The sequence below is a fragment of the Drosophila tropicalis genome, unplaced genomic scaffold, assembly GCF_018151085.1.
Source record: "Drosophila tropicalis isolate 14030-0801.00 unplaced genomic scaffold, ASM1815108v1 contig_658, whole genome shotgun sequence".
NCBI classification, from domain to species: domain Eukaryota; kingdom Metazoa; phylum Arthropoda; class Insecta; order Diptera; family Drosophilidae; genus Drosophila; species Drosophila tropicalis.
Genome location: NW_027173139.1, coordinates 322,637 through 350,391, shown reverse-complemented (window position 1 = coordinate 350,391; position 27,755 = coordinate 322,637). Strand labels below are relative to the sequence as shown.

The following is a 27,755-nucleotide window of genomic DNA, read 5'->3' as shown; positions in this document are numbered from 1 at the left end:
AGGAATAGACAGTAAGATACACATACTTTCATAATTATAAGAAAGCAAAAAAAAAAAAAAGAGAGAGAGAAAAAATTGTTTTTGAAAATTTTTTTTGCCCGGTGCCTAGCCTTTTATCCAGACACGCTCGAACATATGCGCCAAGGGGCATGCTACAAGGAGAACAACTATGATGTCCTGAATATACCGAGTGAAATTCCTATAACCAGGAGATCAAACGGGCCTTTATTGAGTTATCGAAGAAATATCATCCAGACGCTAATACAAAAACTGGAAACCCGGAGAAGTTTGTGAGGGTATGCGAGGCGTATCAGGTATTGCATAAGGAGCCGCTGCGTTCACAGTATGATAGCCACCATAAGATGAATTCTCCCGCGGTGGACACCAGCTACTCCTTCGTCAATGTCCACAAGAATTGGCAGCAGTATCAGGCAGCCATGCGAAAGAAGCAGCAGGGCTGCAGCATCCAGATCAAGAGACCAGAGAAATCGCCAGTTGTTCAAAATAAACAAGCTAGCTCCTTTGTCCCCTTACTCCCAGGAGTAACCCAGAGCCATCGTGAAAACTTCTGTGGATCCCCCGATTTCTCCGACACAGGAGGCGATGACACCGAAATGCCAAGTGCGTGGATGTACTCGTGCTATATTGCTGGTTTTGGACTGGTCAGCGGCCTACTATTCATGGATTCTCTGAGCGATTGGTGCTACAAGGAGCCGCCAGAATGTCCTAAGCGGGGGGCGCTATAAGAATCAGGCTTCCCCACTATTCAAAAGTAACTACATCTGTCTATCCCTTTTCTATGTGTGATTCTGATGTACACGGATGTGAGGGTGAGTTTGTGTTTAGATCATTAGCACATGGCATGGGCGTGTGTTTAAGATCTTTATGCTGAAGCAACCACCCGGCGATGCTGTTACTCCGTTGTCCACTATCAGAACGAATTAACCAAATTCCAGAATGTCCCAAGGGTCATGGTCATTCGTCATAATTCTTAATTGTAATTTCCCTCTAAACTCCAGAGAGCTAAATATATCTACATATATTTGCTCGTCGTTAATTGTGTAAAATTTTTGTGAAACCGAAACTGAGACATGGTCTGCTTATGCATAATTTGTCATGCCATCTGACAGGTCGGCCACAGATAGCCTCCGCCTCACAAGGGGTCTGTCTCCAGTCCGCTTCAACAAACTAGTTTCGCACGCAGAAAACCGACAGAAACATAACATAACAGATCAGAACGGAACAGAAGTGAATCGTCTATGTATCTTCTCTAGTTTGCTTTCAGTTCAGATAATTAAGAGTTATGAAATCTAGCAAGTTTTTTGTTTTCAATTCTATCTATGATACTCTACAAATGACTAGAAAGGATGTCTCCTGAGAGATAAACTTGAGAATTTTACGAGAACTTATTACTTGCTTTTCAATTGACTTTTTAAAAGATTTGTGAAAGGACCCAATCAAAGCTTCAAACCAAATTTGAAGACATTTTCTAAACCTTAGAGATTAATCGATCCTTATCTTTGTAACTCTGTATGTTGGTAATTTTTTGACCGATTTTAAAAATTCATATATCATTTTTCTTATTGAAATGATCTTTTACTTTGCATTAAAACCTTGACAACTTATATTTTGGCCAAGTTTCGTTTAAATTCTTCTAAATGTCAGGGTATAGCCAAATTTTTGTTGGATTTCGATGAGAGTATCTAGTTTTCATAGTTAATTCTAATTCTAGATCTATTCATTGCAATCTCGTTGGGTAGGCTGCTTCGAAACTTCCGCGGAGCTTAGGCCAGGCATGCTTTACATCAAAAGATTTTGTGAATGAAAATGAAATAAGACATGTTAAGGTAGCAACTGGTTAACCTCAAGCAAGCGGACAAGTTGAAAGAATTCACCGGAGTTTAGGATACCCTTGCAACTTTTTTGGTAACTCTTTCCTTACCTATTAGCCAACAATGTGGAAGAACGTTTTATCTAAAAAGGCTTATGCTTGCGAAAGAAAGGCCTACAGTCATAGGAAATAACGAAGATATTGATCATAGTCACTGTTTTTCACCGATTGTTCCTATGGGAGCTATATGATATAGTCACCCGATCTTTATCAAATTTGGCACAGTCATTAACAGATATATTAAACTAACAAATGTTTAATTTGAAAAGAATCACGTTAAAAGTAACGAAGTTATTTATTAAAGTCACTGTTTGCGACCGATCGTTCCTATGGGAGCTATATGATATAGTCACCCGATCTTTATCAAATTTGGCACAGTCATTAACAGACATATTAAACTAACAAATATTTAATTTGAAAGCAATCGCGTTAAAAGTAACGAAGTTATTTACAAAAGTCACTGTTTTCGACCGATCGTTCCTATTGGAGCTATATGATATAGTCACCCGATCTTGATCAAATTTGGCACAGTAGTTTATAGGCGTAATAAACTCTCTAATATTAAGTTTTACGATAATAGCGCAGAAAATAACGAAGTTATTGAGAAAAGTCACTGTTTGTGACTTTGGGGTTTGTATGGGAGCTATATGATATAGTGGTCCGATGCGGCTGAATCCTAGATATACAACCCCTGCAGTATATACAAGCCTACGTGCAACGTCAGCTCTGTAGCTCTTACGGTCTAGGAGGAGTTTGCGTTGATCCATACGGACGGAAGGACGGACATGGCTATTTGAACTCGTCTCATCGTGCTGATCAAGAATATATATACTTTGTATGGTCGGAGATGCTTCGTTCTATGCGTTGCACACTTCTGACCAAAATTAATATACCCTTTTTGCAAGGGTATAAAAATGGCAGATACAAAAAGAGAAACACACATATATTTATATATAGAAAAACTATTTAGTTTTAGAAAAAAAAAACATATTATAAGGAGTCCTGGAGTACTCCAGTCGGATAGGCCGAATTGTAGCAATTACTAATACACAAAGCAATAAGTAATACATGTTTAATAACGAATAGACAGTAAGTATAGACATACATAATTATAAGCAAGCAAGAACAAAAGAGAATAAATAAAGAATAATCTGAGTTTGACATTGAACAAGCAAGCATCGTGTGTGACTACACTAGGTCTGAAGAAACTCGCACTTAGCTAATCTTAACACATTTGTTTACAACTAATCTGTAAAATATTTCTTTTAAAATTTCTAGATGCTTATCGAAATCTTTTGTTGCTACCATAATGTCGTCTAAATATATGATAACTTTTTCATTTCGGTTATCCGATTTCAGACAGTTAAATCGGTTAAAGATATAAGGCTAAGAAAAAACACCCGGCAGTTCTGCCCAAATTGGTCATGCTCGTGTCGAAATGAGAGCAATTTGGTGGTACACTGGACTGGTATACTTGATCGCCTTGCTGGATTTCTATTTTTGTTCAATATTTTTCCATCTTAGTTACCTCTGACAGTTTGTTGTCGATAAGTCTAATCAGATCCAAATTTATAAGTTCAGTTACTGTCCTTACTTTGCTCAAGCATTGTTTTTAATTTTCTCTGAATTTTTTTTTTTGTTTTATTTTGGTAACATTTTTTTTCGGTTTTCATCAAATTTACGTAAAATGTTTAGAGCCATGCAGATGACTATCAATTCGGCCCGATGCCTAGCCTTTTATCCAGACAGGCTCGCCCATATGCGCCAAGGGGCATGCTACAAGGAGAACTACTATGATGTCCTGAATATACCGAGAAATTCCTATAACCAGGAGATCAAACGGGCCTTTATTGAGTTATCGAAGAAATATCATCCAGACGCTAATACAAAAACTGGAAACCCGGAGAAGTTTTTGAGGGTATGCGAGGCGTATCAGGTATTGCATAAGGAGCCGCTGCGTTCACAGTATGATAGCCACCATAAGATGAATTCTCCCGCGGTGGACACCAGCTACTCCTTCGTCAATGTCCACAAGAATTGGCAGCAGTATCAGGCAGCCATGCGAAAGAAGCAGCAGGGCTGCAGCATCCAGATCAAGAGACCAGAGAAATCGCCAGTTGTTCAAAATAAACAAGCTAGCTCCTTTGTCCCCTTACTCCCAGGAGTAACCCAGAGCCATCGTGAAAACTTCTGTGGATCCCCCGATTTCTCCGACACAGGAGGCGATGACACCGAAATGCCAAGTGCGTGGATGTACTCGTGCTATATTGCTGGTTTTGGACTGGTCAGCGGCCTACTATTCATGGATTCTCTGAGCGATTGGTGCTACAAGGAGCCGCCAGAATGTCCTAAGCGGGGGGCGCTATAAGAATCAGGCTTCCCCACTATTCAAAAGTAACTACATCTGTCTATCCCTTTTCTATGTGTGATTCTGATGTACACGGATGTGAGGGTGAGTTTGTGTTTAGATCATTAGCACATGGCATGGGCGTGTGTTTAAGATCTTTATGCTGAAAGCAACCACCCAGCGATGCTGTTACTCCGTTGTCCACTATCAGAACGAATTAACCAAATTCCAGAATGTCCCAAGGGTCATGGTCATTCGTCATAATTCTTAATTGTAATTTCCCTCTAAACTCCAGAGAGCTAAATATATCCACATAAATTTGCTCGTCGTTAATTGTGTAAAATTTTTGTGAAACCGAAACTGAGACATGGTCTGCTTATGCATAATTTGTCATGCCATCTGACAGGTCGGCCACAGATAGCCTCCGCCTCACAAGGGGTCTGTCTCCAGTCCGCTTCAACAAACTAGTTTCGCACGCAGAAAACCGACAGAAACATAACATAACAGATCAGAACGGAACAGAAGTGAATCGTCTATGTATCTTCTCTAGTTTGCTTTCAGTTCAGATAATTAAGAGTTATGAAATCTAGCAAGTTTTTTGTTTTCAATTCTATCTATGATACTCTACAAATGACTAGAAAGGATGTCTCCTGAGAGATAAACTTGAGAATTTTACGAGAACTTATTACTTGCTTTTCAATTGACTTTTTAAAAGATTTGTGAAAGGACCCAATCAAAGCTTCAAACCAAATTTGAAGACATTTTCTAAACCTTAGAGATTAATCGATCCTTATCTTTGTAACTCTGAATGTTGGTAATTTTTTGACCGATTTTAAAAATTCATATATCATTTTTCTTATTGAAATTATCTTTTACTTTGCATTAAAACCTTGACAACTTATATTTTGGCCAAGTTTCGTTTAAATTCTTCTAAATGTCAGGGTATAGCCAAATTTTTGTTGGATTTCGATGAGAGTATCTAGTTTTCATAGTTAATTCTAATTCTAGATCTATTCATTGCAATCTCGTTGGGTAGGCTGCTTCGAAACTTCCGCGGAGCTTAGGCCAGGCATGCTTTACATCAAAAGATTTTGTGAATGAAAATTAAATAAGACATGTTAAGGTAGCAACTGGTTAACCTCAAGCAAGCGGACAAGTTGAAAGAATTCACCGGAGTTTAGGATACCCTTGCAACTTTTTTGGTAACTCTTTCCTTACCTATTAGCCAACAATGTGGAAGAACGTTTTATCTAAAAAGGCTTATGCTTGCTAAAGAAAGGCCTACAGTCATAGGAAATAACGAAGATATTGATCATAGTCACTGTTTTTCACCGATTGTTCCTATGGGAGCTATATGATATAGTCACCCGATCTTTATCAAATTTGGCACAGTCATTAACAGATATATTAAACTAACAAATGTTAAATTTGAAAAGAATCACGTTAAAAGTAACGAAGTTATTTATTAAAGTCACTGTTTGCGACCGATCGTTCCTATGGGAGCTATATGATATAGTCACCCGATCTTTATCAAATTTGGCACAGTCATTAACAGACATATTAAACTAACAAATATTTAATTTGAAAGCAATCGCGTTAAAAGTAACGAAGTTATTTACAAAAGTCACTGTTTTCGACCGATCGTTCCTATTGGAGCTATATGATATAGTCACCCGATCTTGATCAAATTTGGCACAGTAGTTTATAGGCGTAATAAACTCTCTAATATTAAGTTTTACGATAATAGCGCAGAAAATAACGAAGTTATTGAGAAAAGTCACTGTTTGTGACTTTGGGGTTTGTATGGGAGCTATATGATATAGTGGTCCGATGCGGCTGAATCCTAGATATACAACCCCTGCAGTATATACAAGCCTACGTGCAACGTCAGCTCTGTAGCTCTTACGGTCTAGGAGGAGTTTGCGTTGATCCATACGGACGGAAGGACGGACATGGCTATTTGAACTCGTCTCATCGTGCTGATCAAGAATATATATACTTTGTATGGTCGGAGATGCTTCGTTCTATGCGTTGCACACTTCTGACCAAAATTAATATACCCTTTTTGCAAGGGTATAAAAATGGCAGATACAAAAAGAGAAACACACATATATTTATATATAGAAAAACTATTTAGTTTTAGAAAAAAAAAATCATATTATAAGGAGTCCTGGAGTACTCCAGTCGGATAGGCCGAATTGTAGCAATTACTAATACACAAAGCAATAAGTAATACATGTTTAATAACGAATAGACAGTAAGTATAGACATACATAATTATAAGCAAGCAAGAACAAAAGAGAATAAATAAAGAATAATCTGAGTTTGACATTGAACAAGCAAGCATCGTGTGTGACTACACTAGGTCTGAAGAAACTCGCACTTAGCTAATCTTAACACATTTGTTTACAACTAATCTGTAAAATATTTCTTTTAAAATTTCTAGATGCTTATCGAAGCTTATGTTGCTTTTGTTGCTACCATAATGTCGTCTAAATATATGATAACTTTTTCATTTCGGTTATCCGATTTCAGACAGTTAAATCGGTTAAAGATATAAGGCTAAGAAAAAACACCCGGCAGTTCTGCCCAAATTGGTCATGCTCGTGTCGAAATGAGAGCAATTTGGTGGTACACTGGACTGGTATACTTGATCGCCTTGCTGGATTTCTATTTTTGTTCAATATTTTTCCATCTTAGTTACCTCTGACAGTTTGTTGTCGATAAGTCAAGTCAGATCCAAATTTATAAGTTCAGTTACTGTCCTTACTTTGCTCAAGCATTGTTTTTAATTTTCTCTGAAATTTTTTTTTTTTTGTTGTTTTATTTTGGTAACATTTTTTTTCGGGTTTTCATCAAATTTACGTAAAATGTTTAGAGCCATGCAGATGACTATCAATTCGGCCCGATGCCTAGCCTTTTATCCAGCCAGGCTCGCCCATATGCATCAAGGGGCATGCTACAAGGAGAACTACTATGATGTCCTGAATATACCGAGAAATTCCGATAACCAGGAGATCAAACGGGCCTTTATTGAGTTATCGAAGAAATATCATTCAGACGCTAATACAAAAACTGGAAACCCGGAGAAGTTTGTGAGGGTATGCGAGGCGTGTCAGGTATTGCATAAGGAGCCGCTGCGTTCACAGTATGATAGCCACCATAAGATGAATTCTCCCGCGGTGGACACCAGCTACTCCTTCTTCAATGTCAACAAGAATTGGCAGCAGTATCAGGCAGCCATGCGAAAGAAGCAGCAGGGCTGCAGCATCCAGATCAAGAGACCAGAGAAATCGCCAGTTGTTCAAAATAAACAAGCTAGCTCCTTTGTCCCCTTACTCCCAGGAGTAACCCACAGCCATCATGAAAACTTCTGTGGATCCCCCGATTTCTCCGACACAGGAGTCGATGACACCGAGAAAAAACAGAAACTAGCGTTGAGTTCTACGAGTGAACTGCGTTAGCTGTGGCGGAGAACGACAGAGACTAGCGTTGAGTTCTAGGAGTGAACTGCGTTAGTGGCGGTGTGATCAACCATTGGCAGTTGCAACAACTTTAAGGTTGGCAATAAGTTTCGATATTGGATAGTGCAGGTGGAGAATTTCCAAAGGAATTTGGCAGTAAGGCTATTAAACATCGAAAAGGACTACAAAGCAGAGCTACGTGGGACGAACGAGAGACAGGAAAAGATGCTTATCGAAATATTTGTTGCCCGATGCCTAGCCTTTTATCTAGCCAGGCTCGCCCATATGCATCAAGGGGCATGCTACAAGGAGAACTACTATGATATCCTGAATATACCGAGAAATTCCGATAACCAGGAGATCAAACGGGCCTTTATTGAGTTATCGAAGAAATATCATTCAGACGCTAATACAAAAACTGGAAACCCGGAGAAGTTTGTGAGGGTATGCGTGGCGTATCAGGTATTGCACAAGGAGCCGCTGCGTTCACAGTATCACAGTATGACGCGGTGGACACCAGCTATTCCATCGTCAATGTCAACAAGAATTGGCAGCAGTATCAGGCAGCCATGCGAAATAAGCAGCAGGGCTGCAGCATCCAGATCAAGAGACCAGAGAAATCGCCAGTTCAAAATAAACAAGCTAGCTCCTCGGTCCCCTTACTCCCAGGAGTAACCCAGAGCCATAGTGAAAACTTCTGTGGATCCCCCATTTCTCCGACACAGGAGGCGATGACACCGAAATGCCAAGTGAGTGGATGTACTCGTGCTATATTGCTGGTTTTGGACTGGTCAGCGGCCTACTATTCATGGATTCTCTGAGCGATTGGTGCTACAAGGAGCCGCCAGAATGTCCTAAGCCGGGGGCGCTATAAGAATCAGGCTTCCCCACTATTCAAAAGTAACTACATCTGTCTATCCCTTTTCTATGTGTGATTCTGATGTACACGGATGTGAGGGTGAGTTTGTGTTTAGATCATTAGCATGGGCGTGTGTTTAAGATCTTTATGCGGAAGCAACCACCCGGCGATGCTGTTACTCCGTTGTCCACTATCAGGACGAATTAACCAAATTCCAGAATGTCCCAAGGGTCATGGTCATTCGTCATAATTCTTAATTGTAATTTCCCTCTAAACTCCAGAGAGCTAAATATATCTACATAAATTTGCTCGTCGTTAATTGTGTAAAATTTTTGTGAAACCGAAACTGAGACATGGTCTGCTTATGCATAATTTGTCATGCCATCTGACAAGTCGGCCACAGATAGCCTCCGCCTCACAAGGGGTCTGTCTCCAGTCCGCTTCAACAAACTAGTTTCGCACGCAGAAAACCGACAGAAACATAACATAACAGATCAGAACGGAACAGAAGTGAATCGTCTATGTATCTTCTCTAGTTTGCTTTCAGTTCAGATAATTAAGAGTTATGAAATCTAGCAAGTTTTTTGTTTTCAATTCTATCTATGATACTCTAGCAAGTTTTTTGTTTTCAATTCTATGATACTCTACAAATGACTAGAAAGGATGTCTCCTGAGAGATAAACTTGAGAATTTCACGAGAACTTATTACTTGCTTTTCAATTGACTTTTTAAACGATTTGTGAAAGGACCCAATCAAAGCTTCAAACCAAATTTGAAGACATTTTCTAAACCTTAGAGATTAATCGATCCTTATCTTTGTGACTCTGTATGTTGGTAATTTTTTGACCGATTTTAAAAATTCATATATCATTTTTCTTATTGAAATGATCTTTTACTTTTCATTAAAACCTTGACAACTTATATTTTGGCCAAGTTTCGTTTAAATTCTTCCAAATGTCAGGGTATAGCCAAATTATTGTTGGATTTCGATGAGAGTATCTAGTTTTCATAGTCAATTCTAATTTTAGATCTATTCATTGCCATCTCGTTGGGTAGGCTGCTTCGAAACTTCCGCGGAGCTTAGGCCAAGCATTCAGAAGATTTTGTGAATGAAAATGGAATAAGACATGTTAAGGTAGCAACTGGTTCACCTCAAGCAAGCGGACAAGTTGAAAGAATTCACCGGAGTTTAGCATCAATGATAGCAAAATTGATAGATACAGAAAAAAATTTACATTGGGATGTAGTAGAACATGTTCTAAACAACACTTTACAAAGAACAATTAATCAATATCCGAGTTAATTGTTGTAGGACTCTAGCAGGGAAAGAAAACTGACACATTAGTAAACATAATAAAAAAATGGCAGATATAAAAAAAACAAACACGCATATATATGTAGGAAACGGTGATGAGGCACCGATACACAAAAGAACCAGAAGCGGTCATCGTTTCTAAAGTCAGTTTGTAGTGCTAAGTCTCATAAAATAATGAAAGACGGTCACACACAAGTCTTGAAAGTTTACAACGACAGCGATCACACGTTTCGGGACAGACCTGCAGTCAGTTTGATATTTCTGTTTAAGCCATAAGAAATTAATTGTAACACTAACATCATTGCCAATAACCGAAACCGGAATATAAATAAAATACCACAAATTGGGGGCTCACCCGGGATGGCAGATTAAAAGTGAAACAATTTCGTTAAAACTTGTGAAATTCTGAGAAGGAAGGAGACAGCAAGTGACGCTGCCTCGAGAAAACCGTCGTTTCAGTGAGTGGAAGCGAGATAGCTGCAGTAAAAGCGCGGTATCGGCGAGCGACAATAAACTTGAAAATTCGACACATGACAGAACAATCGTGAGAAGTTTGGCCGAAGAAGGTGCCATTGGGATACACCAGCAATCAAAAGGCAAGGCAGGAACGGATCGAAGTGCACAATAGAGAGCGCTGGAGAAGTGTACGGCGCTAGAGAGATTGTGACGATTCCGGTTGCAAGATTGATTCAAGGTTGCGAAATCGATACAAGGCGGCTACAACGGAGGCTGTGTAAATTTCTGGAGAAGTGTACAGTAATTTACCAGTGTTGGTGCAAAAACGTTTAGAGGCTGTGTAAATTGCTGGAGAAGTGTACAGTAATTTACCAGTGGTGGTGGCAAAAACGTTTCGAGGCTGTGTTAACTGCTGGAGAAGTGTACAGCGGTTAGCCAGGGCTGGAGGCATCGAAGCTTGAATTCTACAGAGACTAGCGTTGAGTTCTAGGAGTGAACTGCGTTAGTGGTGGCGGTGGACAGAAGCTGAGTTAGCTGCTGAAGGAGTGTACAGTGGTTAGCCAGGGTTGGAGAAAACGGAATTTGGAATTTTCCAGAGAATAGCGTTGAGTTCTAGGAGCGAACTGCGTTAGCGGTGGCGGAGAACAACAGAGACTAGCGTTGAGTTCTAGGAGTGAACTGCGTTAGTGGTGGCGGAGAAAAAACAGAAACTAGCGTTGAGTTCTACGAGTGAACTGCGTTAGCTGTGGCGGAGAACGACAGAGACTAGCGTTGAGTTCTAGGAGTGAACTGCGTTAGTGGCGGTGTGATCAACCATTGGCAGTTGCAACAACTTTAAGGTTGGCGATAAGTTTCGATATTGGATAGTGCAGGTGGAGAATTTCCAAAGGAATTTGGCAGTAAGGCTATTAAACATCGAAAAGGACTACAAAGCAGAGCTACGTGGGACGAACGAGAGACAGGAAAAGATGCTTATCGAAATATTTGTTGCCCGATGCCTAGCCTTTTATCTAGCCAGGCTCGCCCATATGCATCAAGGGGCATGCTACAAGGAGAACTACTATGATATCCTGAATATACCGAGAAATTCCGATAACCAGGAGATCAAACGGGCCTTTATTGAGTTATCGAAGAAATATCATTCAGACGCTAATACAAAAACTGGAAACCCGGAGAAGTTTGTGAGGGTATGCGTGGCGTATCAGGTATTGCACAAGGAGCCGCTGCGTTCACAGTATCACAGTATGACGCGGTGGACACCAGCTATTCCTTCGTCAATGTCAACAAGAATTGGCAGCAGTATCAGGCAGCCATGCGAAATAAGCAGCAGGGCTGCAGCATCCAGATCAAGAGACCAGAGAAATCGCCAGTTCAAAATAAACAAGCTAGCTCCTCGGTCCCCTTACTCCCAGGAGTAACCCAGAGCCATAGTGAAAACTTCTGTGGATCCCCCCATTTCTCCGACACAGGAGGCGATGACACCGAAATGCCAAGTGAGTGGATGTACTCGTGCTATATTGCTGGTTTTGGACTGGTCAGCGGCCTACTATTCATGGATTCTCTGAGCGATTGGTGCTACAAGGAGCCGCCAGAATGTCCTAAGCGGGGGGCGCTATAAGAATCAGGCTTCCCCACTATTCAAAAGTAACTATATCTGTCTGTCCCTTTTCTATGTGTGATTCTGATGTACACGGATGTGAGGGTGAGTTTGTGTTTAGATCATTAGCACATGGCTTGGGCGTGTGTTTAAGATCTTTATGCTGAAGCAACAACCCAGCGATGCTGTTACTCCGTTGTACACTATTAGAACGAATTAACCAAATTCCAGAATGTCCCAAGGGTCATGGTCAATCGTCATAATTCTTAATTGTAATTTCCCTCTAAACTCCAGAGAGCTAAATATATCCACATAAATTTGCTCGTCGTTAATTGTGTAAAATTTTTGTGAAACCGAAACTGAGACATGGTCTGCTTATGCATAATTTGTCATGCCATCTGAAAGGTCGACAACAGTTAGCCTCCGCCTCCAGTCCGCTTCAACAAACTAGTTTCGCACGCAGACAACCGACAGAAACATAACATATGTAAGAGTTATAATCGTTTATTATTTTCGCAGATTTAATATCAATTCACAACGGATGGCTTAATATTTTGTGGTTTTTCTAAAATGCACGTCTGGTCGCTGCAAGCTTTTCAGATAGGAAGAAGGTATCAGCGTTGTCTCTTTAAAGGTCATCGATATCACAGCGTTGATATCGATATAGCTTAATCGCTTCATAATACAGGTTATCGCTTATACAATAGGGTTATTTCATATATGTAACCTTTTCTATTCGGTAAGGTCCTTTATTCTTTGGAATTAGTTTCCTTGACGTACCAACTGTGCTATCAAAATTTTTTACCATAATATAGTCTCTTTGTTTAAATTCTTTTGGCTTTCGTTTGCTTTTATCATAATAAGTTTTGTTGTAGGACTGAGCATTATTTTGAGCCTAAGTCTTGATTTATCAATTCTAGTTTCTCTTTTAATTCATCTACTATTTGCCCCCTTTGTGACGTTCCAAACAACAGAACACTTATCAATTGTTTTACACTTCGATGCTGTGTATTTTTCATTGCATACTCCACGTGTTCTACCACTAAATCCCAATGCAATCCTTTCTCAGGTTCAACTAATTTTGCAATCATCGGGGCTAGACTTCTGTTAATTCTTTCTACCTGTCCGTTTGCTTGGGGAGATCCGGTCGCGATTTTAATATGTTTAATGGTATAGTTTTCTATAAACTCCTCGAACTCACTTGAAGTAAAACAACAACGTCTATCAGAAATAATACACTTTGGTTTACTATATGTTCTAAGATAATCTTTAAGACTTGACAAAACTTCTTTAGTACTGGTTGTTTTCGTCGTATATAATCGTACGAATTTCGTAAACCCATCTACTCACTGGCCCATAATGATCAATGTGAATCAATTCAAATGGTCTATTGCCTTTAGGTACACAATGCAAGAAACCTTGTTCTTTTCCAGATCTTGGAGAATAGGCAACACATTTAAGACAGTTTTCAATATGACTAGTACATTTGTCTTTGAGTTTTGCGAACCAGTAACTTTTATTAATTAAATTAATCATTTTGTCTCTCCCTATATGTCCTATTTCATTGTGATACCTATACAACACATGATCTTCCATATTTTCTGGAACATAAAAGAGAAGTCTACCATCATTTGCTTTTCTATAAATCACTCCATTTCTCATCTCATACAATTTGTGTTCAGCCTTCTCTAATAATTTCCTTAAGTTTTGAATTTTAGGATCCTTTGATTGGCAAATTATTAGGTTATCTTCAAAACTTGTTGTTTCAACTACCATAACATTTGTACATCTGCTCAAAGCATCTACATGCCTATTTTGTTTCCGGGCCTATAAATCAATTCATAATCATAGTTTTGAAGCTCTAACACCCATCTAGCAATTCTAGGGTTAAGTTCAACTTTGTTTAATGTCAGTGAATAGGGATTCCGGAGGAGAAGAATAACCCAATCTTCATTCGTTGAATTCAAAATATGAACTGATTTTATTAACAAAAGTATGGAGTTTATATAGGAAATCTTAGGCTCTAGGAGGTAACAATTGTTCCTAAAATATCTTATTCTAATGAGACTCAAACCCAAGATTTCGGGGGTTGAAAATTATTATTATTTTGTGATCTTTTGGGTTAGTTTAGAATTACAAGTGTTTTTCTACAATGTGTGTGGCTGATTGTAATTCTAGTCATATGCTAGATTACTTGTTTGTGACAAAAGTACAGTTGTATTATGTTTTCTTTAGTGCATCTGATTTGGTGAAGCCATTTCAGATAAACACGATGTTTATTCTTAAACAGTCAGTATCAAAGAATTACAATCTGTCATAATCTTAAAGCGTTTACCTTGAAGGTAAATAAGAAAAATGCGTAAGGCATAAATGATTGCAAGAGTTTCTAACTCAAAGCTATGATACTTTTCTTCTGCTCCGGTTGTTCGTTTTGAAAAATAGGATATAGGATGCAATAATTTGTCTGATTTTTTCTGAAGTAACACTGCTCCGAATCCTAAAGCACTGGCATCGCAATGCAATTCAACCTCATCCTTGTAATCGTAAATTGCTAACACCGGTGCATTTATAAGTTTTTCTTTGAGCAGTAAAAAACAATTTAACTCTTTTTCTTGAAACACAAATTCTTTTTCTTTTTTCAAAAGATCATATAACGGTTTCGCTAAAATAGAAAAATCTTTAATAAATCTACGAAAGTACGAGCATAACCCAAGAAAACTTTGAACAGCCTGTGCCTTTTCAGGTATTGGAAAATTTTTTATCGCTTCCATCCCTTTATCATCTGTTTTTATACCTTCACCTGATATTTGATAACCTAAATATTTGACACAGGACTTCATAAATTCACATTTGTCCAAACGTAGCTCCAATTTATTCTTAGCTAATCTTATAAAAACTTCCTTTAGAGTTTCTAAGTGTTCATTTATATCCTTGCTGGCGACCATGATATCGTCCATATACACAACTAACTTGTTGTCTTTAATCATATCACTAAATATCTTATTTATAAAGCGTTTAAACACAGCTGGCGAATTTTTTAATCCCATGGGCATTCTTAAAAATTCGTATTGCCCTAATGGAGTGACAAACGAGGTGTACTTATTAGATTCCTCGTTTACATACACATGAAAGTATCCATTTTTAAGATCTAATTTTGTGAACACCGTTTTATTTACTAATTTGTCAAGTAGGTAATGGATAATTGTCTTTAATTAACTTTATTTAGTTTTCTAAAATCAATACACAAGCGAATATCTCCTGTTTTCTTTTTTACTAAAACGATTGGTGACACGTACTCCGACTCACTCGGCTGTATAATTCCTTTTTTTAAATAATCATCTAATAATATTTGCAATTGATCTTTTTCTCACCTAAACGGGCGCAAACCCCCAGCTGGACCAAAAATCACCGTCAACGCCTCTAAAACTACACCGGAGGTATTCTTCGCCAAGGCTGTTAGATCATCTAACATGCCTGCTACATACAGTCCTAGTGTATCCTTCGCTAGTGTGCTCCGAACTGGACAGACGGAGCCCGCAAAAGAGACCCCGTCACTCCACCATCTACAGAATCCGCAACCTAGCGCACCAGAGCTTGGCCAGCAAACTCCAAGTGGCTTAGAAGCCCTATTGATCTCACTCAATCAAAACATGACCACTTTTATGACGTTCATGCAAAACTGTATGCAAGAACTGATGCGGAATCAAAACCTGCTTATCCAGAAGCTTATCGAGAATAAATAATGGCTTCCCTACGTCTATGTCTTTGGAATGCTAACGGCATCTCCAAGCACAAAAATGAACTGCAACTATTCCTAGACTCAAGTGAAATCGACGTTTTGCTGATTTCGGAAACACATTTAACATCAAAAAATAATTTTCAAATACCAAAATATTCCTTCTATGCAACAAACCATCCAGACGGAAAAGCTCATGGCGGGACTGGTATCCTAATCAAAAACCGTATAAAACACTCGTTCCTCAACAGATTTGAAACACAGCACCTACAAGCAACTGCTATAACCGTCCAAACCAGCTGCGGCAACACTACATTGGTTGCCCTGTACTGCCCACCACGCTTCTCAATCTCTGAAAAGAAATTTACCGATTTCTTTAACACAATCGGAGATCGCTTCATTGCAGCAGGAGACTATAATGCCAAACATACGCACTGGGGATCTCGCCTGGTAAATCCTAAAGGCAAGCAGTTGTATAACTAGTCAACCCTCTCAATAAGATGGATTGCGTCTCACCGGGTAGGCCTACTTATTGGCCCACAGATCCACAGAAAGTGCCTGACTTGATTGATTTCGCAGTAACCAAGAGGATTCCACGTAATCGGATCACTGCGGATACACTGCTAGACTTAACTTCCGATCCGATTCATCCAGTACTATTCACACTATTAACAAGACCTTAAGTACTTGATCGCCCATATAGGCTTACAAAGAACAAAACAAATTGGCTTAAATTTAAAATGTACATGAGTGCCCACATTGACTGTTCGCCGAAACTGGATGCTGCAGAGGACATTGATATGTGCGTCTCTGCACTTGAGTCTATGATGGCAGCTGCAGAAAGTATCTACTCCACCTGCCTCTTCTTACACTAAACCTGTTGACAGGCCTACGAACCGGCGGATAGAACAATTAGTAACGGAAAAACGACGTCTAAGAAGAGAATGGCAGATTACTCGCTCACCAGCAGCAAAACTTCGCCTAAGGCATGCTAATCGCAACCTCTCCAAGGCGAATGCTGGGCTCAAAAAAAATACATAGAAAAGCTCAGCCCAACCAGCACTAAACATCCTCAGTGGAAAGCCCACCCAACTTTAAGCGCTCCTGCAGAGACAATTTCACCGATAAGGAGTCCAACCGGTGGATGGGCCCGCAGTGACGAAGAGAGGGCATCCGTATTTGCCACACATCTTAAAATGGTTTTCCAGCCAAATCCAACATCAAACTCATCTGTACTTCCCCCTTCGAGCACACTAACGGATAGTGAGTACTCGGAACTCCAATCGGACGAGATCACTGCAGTTATTAAAAACCACATAAAGCCAAAAAAAGCCCCTGGCCATGACCTAATCACACCGAAAATGATCCTGGAACTCCCTATCATTATCATACAATACATCTGCAAACTGTTCAACGCTATAATAAGAATTGGCTACTTCCCAAAAACATGGAAAAGGTCCACTATCATCATGATTCCTAAAGTGGGAAAGGACAAAACCCAGCCATCATCCTATAGGCCAATTAGTTTGCTGCCATGTCTTTCGAAGCTTTTTGAAAAGGTCCTGCAGATCCGACTAAACTCATTTCTGGCATCGGAGAACACAAACCCTTCACACCAGTTCGGCTTCCGCGAAAAACATGGTACAATTGAACAAGTCAATCGCATAACATCCGAAATACGAACAGCATTCGAACTAAAAGAATACTGTGCGGCTGTCTTTCTCGACGTTGCCCAGGCTTTCGATAGAGTTTGGCTGGAGGGTCTGATGTTCAAAATCCGGCAAAAACTGCCACAGTACACCCACAAACTCATGGAATCTTACCTTTACAATAGGCAATTCGCTGTAAGATGTAATGGCTCCGTCTCGGCTGATTTTGAAATCAAAGCTGGTGTACCGCAAGGCAGTGTACTCGGCCCATTGCTCTACCTACTGTACACTGCAGACTTACCAACGAGTTTAGGACTTACAACGTCCACTTTTGCCGATGACACGGCAATCCTCAGCAGATCCAAATGCCCAATACAAGCCTCTGCAAAATTAGAGGAACACCTCAAGGTGGTAGAGGAATGGCTAGCAACCTGGCGTATCCGGGTCAACGAGCAGAAATGCAAACATGTTACATTTACGCTTAACAGAAGAAACTGTCCAGCTCTAATGCTAAACAACGTACCAGTTCCTCAAGCCGTGGATGTCACTTACCTTGGCATCCACCTAGACAGAAGACTAACTTGGCGCAAGCACATCGAAGCAAAAAAGTCACAGCTTAAACTGAAAGCAAGTAGCCTACATTGGATCATCAATGCTCGTTCCCCTCTACGTCTGGAATATAAAGTCCTCCTATACAACTCCGTACTAAAACCCATCTATCCCGATGGGGGAAGGCAAGTACCAGCAATGTCGATATTATACAAAGAGCGCAGTCGAAAATTTTAAGATCAATCACGGGGGCCCCGTGGTATATACGGAACGACAACATTCAAAATGATCTAAATATACCTAGCGTAAAATCTGAAATAGGCAGTCAACAACTAAAGTATTCTGCGAAACTGGATGCACACCCAAATGTTCTTGCCAATTCCCTTACGCGAGCTAATAATAGAACTCGTCTTAAAAGAAATGACAGACCAACCCAATAACAAGTGATTCGGGCCGCCTGCAATATCCCCAGGATTTATCTTAAATACTAGATTAAGAAAAATATCTCAAACTTGTTGTTAGGCTCTAATTTAAGAGTAGATTCAACAAATATAAAAAAAAAAATCTTTTTCTGTATATGAAAGACGTCTGGGAGAACAACTAATGGGTTTCGATTTTTCTAAATTTAATTTGATTTCACATCTAGTCATTGGCTCTTCTGGGATTGTCGCATTTAAGGAATAAATTTTAATTATTTGTCTTAGTTTACATTTGGTATCATAATTCAGTTTTTCGTCCCAATTAAAATCTTCAACTGTGTCTTCAGTGTAATTAATATTTTTCTAATTCTTCCTCAATAAATTTTTTATTTGATTGAATAGTAAGTATTTCGTGTCTCTGTTCATTTAACGTCCTATCAGACTGTATCCTATCTTTTTCCTCTAACTCTGTGTTATCTGTTTTATTTAATTCTATACAAACTGTTTCATCTAACTGTTTACTTACTATTTTATCTACTTGTTTACTAAATGTTTCATCTAATTGTATACTGATTGTTTTAACTGTTTTGTAACTGTCTCATCTAACTGTTTTGTAACTGTCTCATCTAACTGTTTTGTAACTGTCTCATCTAACTGTTTACTATATTTTAAGTTAGAATTATTTGTATCTTCTCTGTTTTCAGTCTCCACTTTTTGTACTGTAACCAATTTCAGTGCGCTTAGATTAAATTTCAAATTACATGCCGCTAAAAAGACTCTTCCAAGAACTACATCGTGACTCATAGACTCATTCGGTACTACATTTAAATAAAAATAACATTTTATTGATCCTTTCAATACATAACATAAGGTTTTTTCAAATATGTTTAATTGGCTTTGATTTAAACCGAAATATTCTTTCAATACTGGCTCCAGTGTTAGGTGATTTGATATATGACGTTTTTTAACAAAAGAAATAGAGCTTCCAGAGTCTAGGAGGCACGCTGCAATTAATGGAGATCTAGATTTTTGACAAAAAAATATATATTGAATATTCTTACATATTGGTTGCCAGTCGCACTCTTCCTCTCCGGACATTGGGCAACAAAATGGCCAAAGGCACCACAAGCGTAGCAAGATCCTCGCTCCCTTTTCGGTTTATGACAATCAATTGCTAGATGACCCTTGGAATTGCAATTCACGCAACGCACATCCTTATTGACGCTGTTATAAGACTCTCTGCCCGATTGTGTTGGAATAGGATGTTTCTTTAACTCCGGTAGACGCACTGATGAAAACGCCTGAAGGATTTGCCTTGGATCCGAAAAACACTGGATACGTGCTTGATCGCGCAAACTTTTGGATGATATCCCGTCAATGATGCACTCCAACCGCTCCTCTATATCGATGTTGATGTCATCAGTCAGCCTCATCTTTTCATCAAAATAAGAACCAAAATTCTCGCTGGCTAGCCACTTGCGATTCTGAAATTTGCTTCTAGCCTCAGCTTTCGATGTTTTATTTCCAAATGCCAAGTAAAGTTGGTCAACCAGCTGATCGACCGGCTCGAGAATACGTGTCGCACTGTTGTGCAGCCACTGTTGTGCTTTACCCTTTAGCTTAGCGATAAAAAGCATCCGCATGCATACAACATCCAAGTTATATATTTGCGAAATATTTTGCATCTGAGAAATCCAAGCGCGACCACAAGTGTCCCCATTATAATCCATAGCGACTTCCTTTGCTAGCGACAGAGCTGCTGCTGGTGAATCCAATAACTTGTCTATCATTTGGTTGAATCGCTGTTCAACACTACTATATTTGGCGGTGGCAATGTGGTCGTTGATATTTCCAGCGTTGCCACTGCATTTGCTGTCTTTTAGAGCGTTGCCACTGTGGATGTTGACGTCATTAATGCTGTCAAGGCAATCGACTGTAAGATTGCCCTGTGCTCGATCTGAAACCTCGAGACACAACCTCTGTAGCATGACTCTCGCTACAGAGTCTAGGAGGCACGCTGCAATTAATGGAGATCTAGATTTTTGACAAAAATATATATTGAATATTCTTACATATTGGTTTCCAGTCGCACTCATCCTCTCCGGACATTGGGCAACAAAATGGCCAAAAGCACCACAAGCGTAGCAAGATCCTCGCTCCCTTTTCGGTTTATGACAATCAAATGCTAGATGACCCTTGGAATTGCAATTCACGCAACGCACATCCTTATTGACGCTGTTATAAGACTCTCTGCCCGATTGTGTTGGAATAGGATGTTTCTTTAACTCCGGTAGACGCACTGATGAAAACGCCTGAAGGATTTGCCTTGAATCCGAAAAACACTGGATACGTGCTTGATCGCGCAAACTTTTGGATGATATCCCGTCAATGATGCACTCCAACAGCTCCTCCATATCGATGTTGATGTCATCAGCCAGCCTCATCTTTTCATCAAAATAAGAACCAAAATTCTCGCTGGCTAGCCACTTGCGATTCTGAAATTTGCTTCTAGCCTCAGCTTTCGATGTTTTATTTCCAAATGCCAAGTAAAGTTGGTCAAACAGCTGATCGACCGGCTCGAGAATACGTGTCGCACTGTTGTACAGCCACTGTTGTGCTTTACCCTTTAGCTTAGCGATAAAAAGCATCTGCATGCATACAACATCCAATAATCCATAGCGACTTCCTTTGCTAGCGACAGAGCTGCTGCTGGTGAATCCAATAACTTGTCTATCATTTGGTTGGATCGCTGTTCAACACTACTATAAGTAATATGTCCATCGTGCCACATCGTTCTGCCTTCCCGCCTCTCACCCACTCTGACACTTTATCCCCTCTGGCAGTCAAGCTACTGTATTCTACCTCCACCCACTGTATTAAATATACAAATCTGCTGCTTTTGCATTTTGTTTATAAACGCATGCCCTAAATTTAAACAAAAATGTTCTCAATTTGTTTATCGAAAAATAGATATCTATTTGCTCAACGAAATTGCTATAAACAAAGAAAATAAAATGAAATCAAAAGAATTCTCTTAAAACAAGTGCATAAGAGAACTGAAAAAATGTGAATGATATATCAAACCAGAATGGATTTGAAAATTTACTTAATCATCCAATTGGAATAGTAAATTTATCAGTAGCACAGATAACAAATTAGTTTCCCTTTAGTATGATCTAAAAGAAGATTGCTTAATCCAACTTGATTTCATATGTTACGGCACATTGAGTCTTGAAACTTCATGAAGAATAGCTGATAACGGCTTATAAAGATAGAAAGGACTACGTTTTTACATATAGAAAGAGAGAAACATCAAAGAAAATCGCCGCACAATATAGTTAGAAATTTATATTTTGAATTATGGAGAATATGCGTTGAAACGTTTTCAGTCCACTTTTCAATAAGGAATATTCAAAAGTACAATCCCATAAATAATTCCTACAAATATTATAGCCAATTCCGCGATTTGATAATATAGAAAAATTTTTTTTTGTTTTTGTTTGTTTCTGTTTAAATATTTTATCTTTATGCTATTAATCTTAAGAGTTGGAAAAGCGATAGAAGGGACGCTGAGCGTTCATCTGAAATAAGACAATAATATTTTGCTTTTTTATTAAGCGATATGATTTATCACCTTGACTTTGGAAACGTCCATGTACGAAAACTGACTAGTGGCCATTAATCCTTTACGCAATTTGTTTTCTTGTCAACTTTTATATATTTATTTGAATTATATTTAACTATAGCGCAAAATGCATTATACGTATACAATTATTATGTTTATTTATGTATATAATGACCAGGCAATGTTCCAATGCTCACCCGATGCAACTCAGTCTACAACACAATTTTCAACAACAAGAGTAAAAACCAAATTCCAATGATAGCTCGTGCGAGGCTCTTGAATAATTTTTGTGTGCACACACACCACACAGCAACACACACACATTTGTCAGTATACGTTGCTCAAGACTACCCGTGGCCTGTCGTCAGCTCGTAATCCTCGAAACTGTCGGCACTGACGGAGCGCATGTACCCCTTGACAAACGCGGCACCTGAAGCAATTGGAACTGCGTTCTAAATCGGATGGTGCTGCTGTCCTTAGAGACATCTTCGGACTGCTGGAGGAGGTGGACCGAGACCTTCTGGTTTTTCCAGTAACGGATCGACAGAGTACCCATCCGAACATCGTCTCGATCCCCACAAAAGCATCACCAACATTCTTGATGATTCGTTCCCCAAGGATAGTGGGAAGGAGCTCGGCTCCAAGCACCAAATCCACAGGAGATCTTTTGTGAAATTGCGGATCAGCGAGCGGAAGGTCAAGCTAATCCTGCTTCACCTTATTCGGGACGGCGCGGGACGGAAGTGCTTCAGCTGCACTAGGCAGCACCACGGCGACTGCTTGGAACTGTCGCAGCAGTTCGTCAGGAGGAGAAATCTGTAAGCGGCACACTTTGTCGCCGCTACCAGCATCGCATTGCCCAATGCCGCGAATGCTAGTTGATACTTTGCAGCTTGGAGGATTAATCAATTCAAACATTCTTTGGGAAAAAAAGGAAGCTTCGACAGAGTACCCATCCGAACATCGTCTCGATCCCCACAAAAGCATCACCAACATTCTTGATGATTCGTTCCCCAAGGATAGTGGGAAGGAGCTAGGCTCCAAGCACCAAATCCACACAAGATCTTTTGTGAAATTGCGGATCAGCGAGCGGAAGGTCAAGCTAATCCTGCTTCACCTTATTCGGGACGGCGCTTCAGCTACACTAGGCAGCACCACGGCGACTGCTTGGAACTGTCGCAGCAGTTCGTCAGAAGGAGAAATCTGTAAGCGGCACACTTTGTCGCCGCTACCAGCATCGCATTGCCCAATGCCGCGAATGCTAGTTGATACTTTGCAGCTTGGAGGATTAATCAATTCAAACATTCTTTGGGAAAAACAGGAAGCTTCGACAGAGTACCCATCCGAACATCGTCTCGATCCCCACAAAAGCATCACCAACATTCTTGATGATTCGTTCCCCAAGGATAGTGGGAAGGAGCTCGGCTCCAAGCACCAAATCCACAGGAGATCTTTTGTGAAATTGCGGATCAGCGAGCGGAAGGTCAAGCTAATCCTGCTTCACTTTATTCGGGACGGCGCGGGACGGAAGTGCTTCAGCTACACTAGGCAGCACCACGGCGACTGCTTGGAACTGTCGCAGCAGTTCGTCAGAAGGAGAAATCTGTAAGCGGAACACTTTGTCGCCGCTACCAGCATCGCATTGCCCAATGCCGCGAATGCTAGTTGATACTTTGCAGCTTGGAGGATTAATCAATTCAAACATTCTTTGGGAAATAAAGGAAGCTTCGGATCCCATATCATGAATAGTTACCTTCGCAGTACCCAGGAGGCCAGTAAATTCCCACGTTTTCATGAGGGCTGCCGGAAGAATCGGAGGACGCAGGATTCGGAATTATACAAGCATCAGGTACTGAGCTCTCTTGCACTTGAGCGGAAAAGGCCTGAGCTCGTGCCGTAGGTTTTCGGCTTACGGATGGAAAGGTCTGACCGCTAGAGTTTGGTTGAAGGACATCTGTGGCCTCTAGGACACGGTGGCCATCAGTTAGGAATCGATTCAGGTCGTCCCAGGATGAGACTCGATAGAAATTAATTATGACAGAATTAGCATTCCTAGGATGAACTCCAGTCAGACCAAGCAGAACAGGTCATAACCCAGACAAAATTACACAGCTAATTCATAGTTGGAATGTAAAATTTGACGGTTCGTCAAAAGGAGTTACGGTCGAAAAGTTTCTTTATCGAATCCAAACGTTAGCTGAGGATATACCAGATACAACAGATATGCTAGAAGATATTTGTGGGCGTAAACGAAAAGTAGGAGAAACCTTTGAAAACTTTTACGATGAGATTATGACTCAGATGTCGCGTATGTCGAAAAGCATAGACCTTTAACAACAAAAAGATGGCTTTAAATGTTTACAACGTTGAAGCAGTGCAAATCACAGTTAAAGTATTTCGGTGTTGGAATTGTGATGCAAAGGGACATGGCTGGGACAACTGCTTAGAACCTCGCACTAGAAAGCATCGAGAAAGCGAAAAACTTAGTGAAGGGTCCATCAGTGAAAGCTCGGATGGCCCCGAAAAATCTCTAACTGAAATTTTACCTGATTTACCGGCTAGTTCAGAACCAATAGAGCAAGCAAACAAAATACCAGACTTACCTTTTAACTGTTAGTAGTAAAATTTTTGGACGCAACCCAATTTCAACTCTGTCACGACGTTTCAATTAGCGCCAGATTTATCAGCTTTAGATTACGAAAGCGAATTCAGAATTCCAGATAGTAAGGAGGAACAATCATACCCATTGGTATGATGTACGGCCAAAAGAGACAACTTCAAGCCATTATTTCATTATTTCCGTCATTTGAAAGGAAAAAGGCTTGGGCGAACAACGTTGATTAAACATCATATAGATGTCGGATCGGCAAAACCGATTAAGCAAAGGTTTTACCCTGTATTCCCAGCAGTGGAATGTATACCGAAGTTGATCCAAAGATAGAATTAGGAGTTATAGAGTTGTCAAATAGTCCTATGACTAAATGCTAGACAGCTAGAAAAATAAATGCTTGTACGACAAAGGATACATATCTGTTGCCACGTATTGATGGTAGATTCGCACGGCTTCCTCGTGCCGAAATCATTACTAAAATCGATCTTAAATATGCGTAGCAACATCAGATTTTGATTCACATATATCAGTATTGACGAGGCGGTCTTATTTGGAACGGACTGTTCCCACAACAGAAGGGTGGATTTGGGCATTTTGCTCGTACAGATTGCTATGAGAAGGATATCCCAATTGTCTGTACGAGCCCTGGAAAGCTCAAGACCGGTTATGCAACCTTTATTCGACGTCTGCAGTTCTCTCAACGCTTTGCCAGACTCTTGTGTTACAGCTGGGATCTGTAGAAGCTGCGTGGCTTGGCTCATAATCAATAATCGATTATTTTCGTATCGCGCAGTGAGGTTATCCCACGCGGACTGGAACCCTTCATTGGTCAAGGGTGACCTAGAAACAATGGCTCTGGCTTCACCACGTGTTTTGCAACTTAAGTGGTAAAGTTTCTCCATTTGTGTTAGTCTTGGATTATGCATAAAAATCGCGGTAAACAAATCACGGAATGCAGGCCAAGCCAAGCTGTCTCCGTTGAAGATTTCGACGTCGCACGGGGGAACTGTATGGCTTTGATGGGTCGAATCGACGAAGAGCCTGACTGGTGGGGGAGCCATTTTCGCGGACAACTGCTCGATTCGCTCTCCAAACAAAGTCCCGCCTCGCACATATACCATATAACAATATTCATGTTTAGCTTTAATTGTAGCTATGTGCTTCGGACTATCTTCGTTCTTTTGAGCCGTCAAGGCTTTAAAGCATCGTGTAAACTCTGCCTCGACTTTTGTCCAAAGTGACTTAAGCTGGTCTAACAAGGGAAACTTCAGGTATGCGAATCAATGATTTGGAAAAAAAATGATAAAACAAAACTAACTAGTTCCGGGCCCGCCCCGGGTTGAACCAGGATTTGACTTTTAGGCAGGAACTCTACCACTTACACCGCCGTGCCGCTTCAAGACCACTCGGCGTTTTACCTATAAGTCTCCGAAGCTAAAATTTTAAACGTATTTTTCAGGAAAATATAGAATAGTGCGGAAAAATTTATATCAGTAGGATTGGGAGTGCCGATAACTTTTCAATGAAGAAAAAAACGGACAAGATCAAATGGATCTGTGAGGAAAAGATAAAAATGCACCAAGACAAGCCAAAATATTAATTCCATATAAATAAAATTGTACTTAGTTTTCTTCACGGAAATAATTTTGCGAATTAAATTCAATCAGTCGATTGAAATATTTTTGCACAATACGAAAGACTTGGCTCAAGTGTCAGCACTGATGAAACTTGAGTGTCAGCACTGATCGGGAGTCAGCTGTTCTGCCGTTGTTTATGTTTTGTGAATTTAATTAATTGTAAATTGTTTAACGAAGATCACGATTTCCTACTTTAATTATGTAGGTTTCTAATTATTAAATTGCGGAAAGCCAATCGGAGTGGCTGCAATTAATTTTGTGTGGGTGAATTTAAATTGTATGTGGACATATGTATGTACATACATATGTACGAATGAGTGTGCTTACCGCGGCAAAATTATTACATATGTACATATGTATGTATGGATGTAAAAACTATATGACATAAATAATTTATGCCGATGGACTAATGATCAGCCCGTGGAGTGTCCTTTACAAATTAAGTAAAGGTAAGTGGTTCTTTATAAATTCTCGATTATTAAACACCTCTACTTACAGGTTAGAAAACAGCTGTTTTTACATGTATGTATGTAAGATGTGTGCTGGGTTTTTGTAGCCCTGGCGATTGAGAGAAGAAGCAGAAAGTTGGCGAGATTCGGAGAAGTAGCATCATTGGTGAAAAAGTTGTCTGCGAGAAAAGTCGAAAGTCGTCGGTAAAAAATAAGCAGAAGAATCAAGCCGCTTTAAACGTTGTATTTAATTAAGCCTAATTTTTAAACCCGCCCTACTGATACTGATTTGTTTTTGTAAACTGATTTAGCACTATAACTCTCTATTTGTTTTTATGCAAATAAATCCGTTACACATTACAATCAGTGCTTAAGTTGTAAAATGGTTTTTAAAAGTTGGTAAAAATCATTTAAAGTTGTAAGTTGCTATTGGAAAATTCCCAAGAACAGTTGGGAAATCAAGAGAGTTGTTGTTGTTGAACGAAGCAGTAATGACGAAAACGAAGCGTACTCCGGCAAAAAACACTGAAAAACCAGAGGGCCGGGGCTAACTTCGACCGCGTCAAAGTTTGTATACCCTTGCAACTTTTTGGTAACTCTTTCCTTACCTATTAGCCATCAATGTGGAAGAACGTTTTATCTAAAAAGGCTTATGTTTGCGAAAGAATGGCCTACAATGGAAGGAAACAACGAAGATATTGATCAAAGTCACTGTTTTCCACCGATCGTTCCTATGGGAGCTATATGATATAGTCACCCGATCTTTATCAAATTCGACACAGTCATTAACAGATATATTAAATTAAGAAATGTTTAATTTGAAAACAATCACGTTAAAAGTAACGAAGTTATTTACAAAAGTCACTGTTTTCCACCGATCGTTCCTATGGGAGCTATATGATATAGTCACCCGATCTTGATCAAACTTGGCACAGTCATTAACAGATATACTAAACTAACAAATGTTTAATTTGAAAGCAATCGCGGTAAAAGTAACGAAGTTATTTACAAATGTCACTGTTTTCGACCGATCGTTCCTATGAAAGCTATATGATATAGTCACCCGATCTTGATTAAATTTGGCACAGTAGGTAATAGGCGTAATAAACTCTCTAATATTAAGTTTCACGATAATAACACAGAAAATAACG

The 27,755-nt window shown here is 39.7% G+C and overlaps 2 protein-coding genes and 1 long non-coding RNA gene across 3 annotated transcripts; all 3 read left to right on the top strand.

Moving 5' to 3' along the window:
* Positions 1-211: 211 nt before the first annotated feature.
* LOC137578708 (uncharacterized) lies at positions 212-1,057 on the top strand. The gene is made up of 2 exons (XR_011032748.1): positions 212-257; positions 315-1,057. It is a non-coding gene; the product is annotated as an uncharacterized lncRNA (long non-coding RNA).
* A 2,421-nt stretch (positions 1,058-3,478) lies between these two features.
* On the top strand, positions 3,479-4,571 carry LOC137578707 (dnaJ homolog subfamily C member 25 homolog). Its single transcript, XM_068292273.1, has 2 exons — positions 3,479-3,770; positions 3,828-4,571. Exons 1-2 carry the CDS (start codon positions 3,579-3,581, stop codon positions 4,257-4,259), a joined length of 624 nt encoding a protein of 207 aa, XP_068148374.1. The 5' UTR covers positions 3,479-3,578; the 3' UTR covers positions 4,260-4,571.
* A 2,549-nt stretch (positions 4,572-7,120) lies between these two features.
* LOC137578710 (uncharacterized) lies at positions 7,121-7,702 on the top strand. Its single transcript, XM_068292274.1, has one exon. It carries the CDS (start codon positions 7,121-7,123, stop codon positions 7,700-7,702), a length of 582 nt encoding a protein of 193 aa, XP_068148375.1.
* Positions 7,703-27,755: the final 20,053 nt, after the last annotated feature.

What these genes read in the sequence shown, in the direction of transcription:
- LOC137578707 (XM_068292273.1), top strand. Translation starts at nt 3,579, where the DNA reads ATGTTTAGAGCCATGCAGATGACTATCAATTCGGCCCGATGCCTAGCC. An exon ending in CGAAGAAATATCATCCAGAC is followed by an intron (nt 3,771 to 3,827) that starts GCTAATACAAAA and finishes GAGGCGTATCAG; the next exon opens with GTATTGCATAAGGAGCCGCT.
- LOC137578710 (XM_068292274.1), top strand. Translation starts at nt 7,121, where the DNA reads ATGCAGATGACTATCAATTCGGCCCGATGCCTAGCCTTTTATCCAGCC.